The sequence below is a fragment of the Varanus komodoensis genome, unplaced genomic scaffold, assembly GCF_004798865.1.
Source record: "Varanus komodoensis strain SLA01 unplaced genomic scaffold, ASM479886v1 scaffold212, whole genome shotgun sequence".
In the NCBI taxonomy this organism is placed as follows: Eukaryota; Metazoa; Chordata; class Lepidosauria; order Squamata; family Varanidae; genus Varanus; species Varanus komodoensis.
The window spans coordinates 50,080-58,702 of NW_025335594.1; the positions used below are offsets into that span (position 1 = coordinate 50,080).

General features: G+C 72.6%; 2 protein-coding genes across 2 annotated transcripts; one reads left to right on the forward strand and one right to left on the reverse strand.

The window, feature by feature from the left end:
- The first annotated feature begins 7 nt into the window (after positions 1–7).
- Positions 8–5,205, forward strand: PHF1 (PHD finger protein 1). Its single transcript, XM_044431038.1, has 13 exons — positions 8–96; positions 431–526; positions 618–703; positions 969–1,117; positions 1,232–1,327; positions 1,412–1,480; positions 2,302–2,425; positions 2,643–2,710; positions 3,183–3,311; positions 3,437–3,584; positions 3,672–3,775; positions 3,850–3,909; positions 4,484–5,205. The coding sequence occupies exons 4-13, from the start codon at positions 1,008–1,010 to the stop codon at positions 4,803–4,805; spliced, it is 1,230 nt and encodes a 409-aa protein (XP_044286973.1). The 5' UTR covers positions 8–96; positions 431–526; positions 618–703; positions 969–1,007; the 3' UTR covers positions 4,806–5,205.
- A 221-nt stretch (positions 5,206–5,426) lies between these two features.
- On the reverse strand, positions 5,427–8,566 carry CUTA (cutA divalent cation tolerance homolog). Its single transcript, XM_044431028.1, has 5 exons — positions 8,406–8,566; positions 7,983–8,042; positions 6,356–6,401; positions 5,727–5,776; positions 5,427–5,624 (listed from the first exon to the last, which is right to left on the reverse strand). Exons 1-5 carry the CDS (start codon positions 8,537–8,539, stop codon positions 5,525–5,527), a joined length of 390 nt encoding a protein of 129 aa, XP_044286963.1. The 5' UTR covers positions 8,540–8,566; the 3' UTR covers positions 5,427–5,524.
- Positions 8,567–8,623: the final 57 nt, after the last annotated feature.

Genomic DNA, 8,623 nt, shown 5'->3' on the forward strand with positions numbered 1-8,623 from the left:
CCCCCCCCCCGCAGGTGGACCCCCTGCGGCAGGTCTGCCTGGTGCAGTTCGAGGACGACTCCCAGTTCCTGGTGCTCTGGAAGGACATCAACCCAGGTCAGTGGCCCCGGCCCATGGGGGCGCCTGGCCCCCCGGCCGGCAGGGGGAGCTGCCCCGCCCCCCCGCCTGGCAGCTCTGGGTGCGCCAGCCCCCCGAGGCTTCGGGGGGGGGGCACAGGGGCAGGCCTCCTGCCCCCTACTCTCCTGATGCCGCTGGGGTGGCGGCATGGGGCACTCATCTTCTGAAGGCAGGGAAGGAGGCAGGCCGCCATCCCTGGTGGTTGGGGGGCAGCTCTGGCGCAGGCCGCTGCCGGGGCTTGTGGCAGCCCGGGGGGGGGGCAGCCCTGGCCCACCCCCTCCTCGCCTGCCTGCCTGCCTGCCTCCCTCCACAGCCGCCGTGCCCGGGGAGGAGCTCTCCTGCTGCGTGTGCCACTCGGAGGCTGAGGGTCCGGAGAACCGGCTGGTGCGGTGCGAGAAGTGCAGCCACGGTGGGTGTGCGCGGCCCCCGGCCTCCCCCCCTGTGGCCCGCGGGGGCCCCGCTCCGCCCCCACTGATTCCACTGCTCCGTGTCCCCTGCAGCCTACCACCAGCAATGCCACCTGCCCAGGGTGCTCGGCGAGGGCGCCTGGACCTGCCGGCAGTGCGTCTTCGCGGTGGCCACCAAGGTGAGTGGCGTGGCCGGGGGTCTCCCTGGCGTGGCCCCGGGGGCATCGGGTGTCCCGCCCCGGGCAGGTCGTGGCTTGGGCCCCCCCCCCGCGGGGGAAGCCCCCCACTGCCCTGGGGCCCCTGCCCCCGGGGGAGCCGCACCCCGCGGCCTCCGTCGGGGAAGAGCCTAGTGCTCCGTGTATGGCGGGCGGGGAGCTGCCCGCCTGCCCCACGGCGCCAGGCGGCCCCCCACGTGCCTCTCTCCCACCCTCCCTCCCTCTGCAGCGGGGCGGCGCCCTCAAGAAGGGCCCCTACGCCAAGGCCATGCTGGGCATGAAGCTGGTGCTGCCTTACCAGCTGAAGGGGCTGGAGTGGGACGCCGAGCACCTCAGCAACCGGCAGCAGTGCTACTGCTACTGCGGCGGCCCCGGCGAGTGAGTGCGCGCCTCCGGGCGGGCGGGGTGGGCCTGGGCGGGGGCCGTGGGGCCGGGCAGCCCTGCCTGAGGGCCCCCCGCCCACCCGCCCCTCCGCTGTGCTTTCCCGGCCAGGTGGAACCTCAAGATGCTGCAGTGCCGCCTGTGCGCCCAGTGGTTCCATGAGGCCTGCACCCAGTGCCTGAGCAAGCCGCTGCTCTACGGCGACAGGTGAGGGGCGTCCCGGCCCGGCCGGGGGGTGGGGGGGGCGCGCAGGCCCGGGGGCCCCGCTCACCCCGTGCTTCCCTCCGGCAGGTTCTACGTCTTCGAGTGCTGCGTGTGCACCGGGGGCCCCGAGAGCGTCCGGCGCCTCCCCCTGAGATGGTGAGCAGGGCAGGTGCCCCCCCCCCCGGGCTGGGCGCACACATGGCCGGGTCACCCCCACACTGCCCCAAGCGGGGCGGCCAGCAGGCCCCGCTGGAGCTTGGGGCGGGGAGTTCCACGGGCTCCCTTCGGACTCCGCGGGGAGCCCCCGGGCTTGCCGAGCGGCTTCCGAAGGAGGGGCACGAGCCGACGGGGGGTGGTGGGGGCCTACACGGCCACTCGGGCGGGGCCTTCTGCCGCCCCCCGATCCGCCGCCAGCCAGCCCCTGGGCGAGCAGCCGTCTCTGGGGGGACGGGCCGGCTGCGGGGGGTCCTGCTCCCCTTCCCCACTGCCAGGAGCAGCCCCCCGCAGTCCGTGCGGAAGGGGCCGCAGCAGGCAGGCCCCGTCCCAGCACGGGGGCCCCGCTGGGACTCCATGCCAGCCTGGGGCTCCTCTCGGGCAAGGCCAGGCCCCCGACTCCTTTCCCCAAAAGCAGCTCTCACACTTCTCTGAGGGGGGACTTTCAGGCCAGCCCCCAGGCCGTTCTCCCCAGTGGCTCCCGCAACCCGCGGGGGCGCCCCGAGCCTCGGGGCCCCCGAGGGCGCTCCCCAACCCAGCGCCAGGAAGGGGAGCCCTGCCCAAAGGCGCAGGGGGGCTCCCCGCGTCGCAGCACGAGCCGCCCCTTCGCCTGGCTCCAGCAGAGGACTGCCCCGCCCTGGGGAGCCCCTCCAAGGCCACCTCACGGGAAGCGGCCCGCCGGCATCCTCCCCAGCCCGGGGTGGCCGGGCGACAGGAGGACTCGTGCCACCCAGGCCGCTGAGGACTCCCGTGGCCGCTTGCAGGGTGGACGTGGCCCACCTCATCCTGTACCACCTCAGCATCTGTTGCAAGAAGAAGTACTTCGACTTTGAGCGGGAGATCCTGCCTTTCGCCAGCGAGAACTGGGACAGCCTCCTGCTGGGAGAGGTGAGGGCAGGGCAGGGCAGGGCAGGGCAGGGCAGGGGGGCCCGTGGGGGCCCCGTGCGCGGCCCTCCTGCACGTGGAACGTCCCTGGATGCCCGCACAGGGCCGTGCAGCCTGACCCACATGGCGGCCGGCGGGGGGGGGGGCAGGCTGGCTGTGCTTGGGGGCCGGGGGGCGCAGGCTCCTTCCCGTGCCAACGTCTCCCCATTGGCTCCCGCAGCTCTCGGACACCCCCAAGGGGGAGCGGTACAGCCAGCTGCTGAGCGCCCTGACCGGCCACAAGGACAGGTAGGTGCCCCACGCCCGGCTCGCCCCACCCGTCCTCGGGCCTCCGGGACACCTGGCCCCCTGCCTCAGCACCCAGCCGGGCCGCCCCGCCTGTCTCTGGCCTGCCCCACGGGGACCCACCGGGGGTGGCCCCAGCCTGAGTCCCCAGTCAAGGGGCGCCCCACCATTGCTCGGGAGATGGGAAGCCCCGCTCAAGGCCACAGCGTCTTTGGGAAGCTCCCCCGGCAGCCCCCGCGTTGTCGGCAGGAGCCAGCCCCGATCGCAGGCCTGGAAGGCCGAGGTCACGGCACATGAGGAAGGCGGCATGGGGAAGGAAGAGGGAAAACGTGGGGTTTTTGCAGAGGCTGAAGGGTCGCCCTGGCCCTCCCCCCGCCGACTTTGGCAGCTGCCGTGTGTGCGGCAGGCCACCCGCTGCAGCCACCCGGCCCCGGGGCCCCGGCCCCCACCGCCCTGACCCGCTTTCCCCCCGCAGGTTCATCTCCGGCAAGGAGATCAAGAAGCGCAAGGGCCTCTTCGGGCTGCACCTGCGTGTCCCTCCGCCCGCGCCCCAGCTCCCGGACGGCTCCGGGGGCAGCAAGCCCCCCCTCGCCAAAGACGGCAGGTGAGGCGCGGCCCCCTCCCCCCCACTGCCCGGGCGAAGGGGCCGGGGTGCTCCGGGGCCGCCCCAGCCCGCCCCGTCCCTCGGCGCCCCCTCCGTGCTGGGCAGATAAGGAGGGTCTCTTACAGCTTCCTTTCAGGGCAGGGCAGGCGTGGGAAGGGGCCGGAGCGCCGGAGGGCCCGGGGGCGTCTGGCCAGGAGGGACGCGGCCCCCTGCGGGGAGGAGCAGCAGCGCAGCGCAGGGGAGAGGCAGCCGCCGGAGGGAGCCCTCGCGCAGGTAACGTGCGGGCGAGCGGGGCGGCCCCGAGGGGGGAGCGGCAGGAGGAGGAGGAGGAGGAGGCCTCACGCTGTCGTGTCCCGCCAGGAGGTGGTGCAGACCCCGGGCAGCGCTAGCCAGAGCGACGGCGGCTCCGGCGGCCCCGCCAGCACCTACAACTTCCGCCGCACCGACGCTCGCTGCCAGGACAGGTGAGGGCTGGGCCGGGGCCGTGCGGGCCGGGCACCCCCCTCGCCCCCGCTCACTGCCCGCCTCTCTCCCGCAGCGCCCCCATCCGGATGTTCGCCTCCTTCCACCCATCCGCCAACACCGCAGGGACCCTGAGGTGAGCCGGCGGGGAGGGAGCGGCACCCCCAGGCCGTCCTGGGGCCCCAAGGCCGCCTGCGCACGGGGCTGGGGCTCCTGCGTGGCCGGCTGGCCCAGCGCCTGCCCTTCGGCCCGTGTCCCCCACCAGCGTGGGCCAGGCGGGGCCGAGACCTGGGGGGCTCGCCGACCTTGGGCTGCCAGAGCCAGGAGAGGTGGCCCAAAGGGGGGCTCTGGACCTGGCCAGCGATCGGGTGCGGCAAGGGCGGTGCAAGGGGGGGGCTGGTCCCGCAGCCCCAGCCGACCCCTCCCCAACAGGCTCCGGGGCCGCGTGGGGGCCGCGTGCCGTGCTTCTCGGCAGCAGTGCCGGCTGGCCCGGGGCCCCCGAGAGCCTCGTGGGGGTCTGTGAGGCCCCTGCCCCCAGTGGCGGGGGGAGGCCTGCTGCGCCCCCAAATCGCCCTCGCCCCTCTCCCAAGGCAGAGGGCCGGCTCTGTGGCCATGGGGCCCTGGCGCTGCCCAGAGCCCGGTGGGGGGCAGGCCAGCCCAGCCCACGGTGGGCACGGGGAAGGCACCAGCCAATGGCCGTCTCCTTGCAGCACGAGCGGCGCCCTCCCGCTGGACCCCTGCGACGCGACCGGCAGCGAACACGAGAGCCCCGAGCGGCCCGCCCCCTGCCTGCCCTGCCCGGCCCCGGCCCCGGCCCCAACCCCGGCCCCGGCCACCAAGCGCCGGGTGCAGCCCCAGGCCCCCGCACCCCCTGCCGCCTGCGTCCCCGCCAGCCCCTCGGCCCACAGCAGCTACTTTGGGGCCATGGGGCGGCTGGCCCGGGGCGAGGCCGTGCGCATCCTGGCCCGCCGGGTCACCACCGAGGGCACCGTGCAGTACCTGGTCGAGTGGGACGGCGGGGGCATGTTCTAGCCCCGGGCAAGAGGGACGCCGTGCCGCGGCGGGGCCCGGGACGCCCGGCGAAGAGGGCAGCCAGGACCCCCTGGACCTGTGGGGCGGGCCCGGCTCCCGCCCCAGGACCGCTGACTCGCGGCTCCTTCCCGAGGGGGAGGGACGGCCTGGGCGGCAGGATCCCTCTGCCCGCGCTCCGCACCGCTGCCGCCGCCGCCACCGCCTCGCAGTCATCCCGTGCAAGTTTCTTTCGGCTGATTTCCCCGCTGTTTCACCGGTACCGGTTTCATTAAGGAGGCCTGCTTGGGGTGGGGGGGGCTGCCCCCCACCCCCGGCGCCTGCACCGCTGCTTCTGCGCGTCCCGGGCCGCCGCCGCGGAACTGACTGTACAAAGCGCCACAGAATAAAGAGCTCTGGTCAAGCCCGTGTGCCTGCGGGTGGTTCGTGGCACCGACACGGGGCCCCGCCGGCCGGGCCCCTGCGCCCCCCGCCGGCGCTCCCGAGGGGCTGGCGGCCCCCTCCGCCACCCGGCGCAGGTCCAGTCGTGGGGCTGCCCGGACGCCTCGGCCGGGCATCCCTGGCCCAGGGCCCCCCGCGGGATCCCGCCCCGGCCCCCCGGCCCAAACAAACGCAGACACAGGCTGTTGCTCGTGCGTTCCCCGCCAGCCCCGGGGGCTTTATTGCTCCCGCGCAGCAGCACGTCCCTGCCCGGGGCCCGGCTGCGGCTCCTGCTCCTGCTCCTACTCGGGCACCGTCTCGGCCACCCACTTCAGGTACGGCGGGTTCCCGTCCTGGATGGGCACGGCGATCACCTCGGCCACTTCGTAGGGGTGCACGGACCTGCAGGCCAAGGGGAAGGGTGGGGCGGCAGGGTCAGGTGTGCCCGGAGAAGCCCCCCCGTGCCCCCCGCCGGCCCCCCCGCCCCCGCCGGCAGGGACTTACCGCACGAAGTCAGCCAGCGCGGAGATGCGGGAAGTGCGTGTCTTGATCATCTGAGGGGAGAGACCTTTCTGTCAGCCAGCCACTCGCAAACGCCCCTTTTCCTCCGAGGAGCCCCTGGGGCCGCCATCATCTCGCCTTTGTAGCGGCCCCAGACCGGCCCAGGGGCGCCACGGCCTGGCAGGGCACAGGGCCCACTCCCCGCCATGCTGGCTCCTTGCCAGTGGGTTCTGGACCCAAGGTGGGAAGAGGAGGTACTGCCAGCCCCACACCAGCCTCCCCCCACACTCCCCAGCCACATGCAAGGGGGGCAGCCGAAGGAGCGCCGTGAAGCAGGAAGGGGGCGGCTGTGTTTCCCCCTCCTCCCTCCTTCCAGGCAGCAAGCAGGGCGGCCCCCCAGCAGGCAAGCCGCAGCACTGGGGCGGAGGACGAACCTTGCTGCTGGCAGTGCAGTAGCCGAGGCATGGCCCCATCCCCATCGTGGGCCGGGCTGAACGCCGCCCCCCTCACCATGGGCCCCGGAAACGCCACCTCTGCTGAGGCCTTGGCCCCCAGTCCTGGGGGTGCGACAGGAGGGCAGCAGGGGGAACCAGGAGAGGGAGGGCTGCCCCGGACGGACCCTCCCCACTCACCAGCAGCACCTCGGAGTCCTCCTCGATCTTGCCCTTCCACTCGTAGCTGCAAGAGATGATGCGGGGGGGGGGGGAGAAGCCATGAACCCCGTCCCCTCAGCGCAGCTGCTCTCGGACCTCCAAACCGCCCCCGGCAGATCCGGGGTCCCCGGAGAAGCCCACCGCTGAGCCAGCGCCCCTCACGGTGCGGCATTTCCAGAAACGTTGACGGCACCAACTAAAGTAGCTGAGCCCCACACTCAAGAGCACACCTGAGCCAAGGGGAAAATGGGCCGGGCAGATCTGAGCTATTTGCGGTTTAGGAACGTGAGCCCCGCTGGATCAGGCCGATGTTTCGGCCCCGTGTCCGCAGGATCCCTCCAGGGGATGCGGGCAGGACCTCCACCTGCCCAGCTCCTCAGCGGCGGGTGTGCTGTGTCTGGGGAAGGAGGTGGCACATGGCCAGCGAGGCTAGTAGCCCCTGGGTGCCCCCTCCCTCCTAAAGCCACCCAGACTGGTGGCCAGCACCACTTCCCGTGGCCTCGGATCCCAGTTTCTCTGAACGCTCCACGGAGTATTTCTTGTCTCCGCCTTTAAAGTTACCTGCCCACCGGTCAAGTTACCTGTTACTGTGTACAAGTTGGTTTGCTCCTGAAATTATCGTTAAAATTGGCAACAGCTTGATAGTGGAATCAGTAAATTCATGATTACTCCCTGGATAAATATACTTTGAAATCTGCTACAGCAAACGTGACCATTTCACAAGGAAACCGAGTGATGCAGAATGTAGTCTGAGATCTCGGAAGCACCTCCGTTATCCTGGGAATCATTCCCGAGGCGGCAGGAAAAATGCGGGTGCAGGAGGGCTCCCACCACCCCAGGGCATCGCACCAGGAGAAGCCTGGCGACCCGGCAGCGCCCAGAACAAACCCCACAATGTTGAGAGCACGGCTTTTCTATGCACTGGCCGAGGTGAAGGCTCCCGGCCCAGCCTGGCTCCCGGCCCAGAGGCAGCTGCTGCTGGGGAACATGGGCAAGGAAGGGCTGCGGCTTCTGCTCTGGCGAGCAGCTGGCTGGCCACTGCCGGAACGGGACACCAGCCTCCGTGTCATCCTGCGGGGCTGGGAGCCAGCCCAGGGCTTGCCAGCTGGCCGGGCGGCACTGCAGGGCCTTCACCGTGACCAGCAGCGGGGAAGCGACCGTGCCGGAATTTCTGCAGATCATAGGATCGTCCTTGATCATTTTGTCATTTCTGGAAACGTCGCACCTCCATTCTCCTGGGAAGCTTCCCCACTGCCTTGCTGCAAGAAGGAATCTTGGAGTGAGGAGAGGCCAGGCCGGGACACCCGGCACGATGGGAAGCGCCGTGGGGGAAGCGTGGCCCAAGTGGCAGGATGCTTCCTCACCCAGATTGACTCCGTTTCCCCCACCTCCGCCTGCTGTCCGGGTGGGTGCTCCCTGGCGGCTCTCGACTCTTCTGGACAGCCGCCTGCTGTGTTGTGGGTGGTCTAACTTGGAGTCCATGGACCCCATGGCCCTCGGGCCCCCGACTCTGCGATGAGCCCAGAGCCTGCACTGGCCCGGCTGGGGCTTGGCCCATGGCAGCCCCACGCTAGCCACCCGCCCGCCCGCCCGGGGCTGCACTCACATGGACGTGATCTGGGGGACGATGTTGACGCAGGCTGCCAGCCGCTTCTCCACCAGCGCTCTGCAAGGCAAGCGGGCAGAGAGGGCCGGCTCAGCACCCGCCTGGGGCAGGGGGGCCAGCGCCGGGGGGGGGCAGGGCCAGGGGGACCAGCAACCCAGTGCCAGCCAGGGGGCCCTGCGCCAGGGCCAGCCAGGACCAGGAGGGCAGGGCCAGGGGGACCAGCAACCCAGTGCCAGCCAGGGGGCCCTGCGCCAGTGCCGGCCAGGGCCAGGAGGGCAGGGCCAGGGGGGCTAGCCATCCAGTGCCAGCCAAGGCCAGGGCCAGCCAGGGCCAGGAGGGCAGGGCCAGGGGGGCTAGCCATCCAGTGCCATCGCCGGCCAGGGGGTCCAGGGCCAGCCAGGGGGGCCGGGGGGCGGGGCGCACCTGGCGATCTCGCGGGCGACCGTCTGGCTGGGGCAGGTGACGAAGGCGGCGGAGAGCGGCCCGGCCACGGAGGGCCCTTCGGCGGCGGCCATGGCGGAGAGGCGCTGCGAGGCGGTCCGGAGCAGCGGCACCATCAGCAGCGCCAGCAGCAGCGCCTGCGGGCCCAGGGCGGGCGTGAGCGGAGGGGGCGGCGGCCCGGGGGGGGGGGGGGGGGGGGG

Coding starts and splice junctions, on each gene's coding strand:
- PHF1 (XM_044431038.1), top strand. CDS start 1,008: ATGCTGGGCATGAAGCTGGTGCTGCCTTACCAGCTGAAGGGGCTGGAG. Junction 1,328..1,411: donor CCGCTGCTCTACGGCGACAG/GTGAGGGGCGTC, acceptor TCCCTCCGGCAG/GTTCTACGTCTTCGAGTGCT. Junction 1,481..2,301: donor CGGCGCCTCCCCCTGAGATG/GTGAGCAGGGCA, acceptor GGCCGCTTGCAG/GGTGGACGTGGCCCACCTCA.
- CUTA (XM_044431028.1), bottom strand. CDS start 8,539: ATGGTGCCGCTGCTCCGGACCGCCTCGCAGCGCCTCTCCGCCATGGCC. Junction 8,043..8,405: donor GTCGCCCGCGAGATCGCCAG/GTGCGCCCCGCC, acceptor CTTGCCTTGCAG/AGCGCTGGTGGAGAAGCGGC. Junction 6,402..7,982: donor GTCCCCCAGATCACGTCCAT/GTGAGTGCAGCC, acceptor CATCTCTTGCAG/CTACGAGTGGAAGGGCAAGA.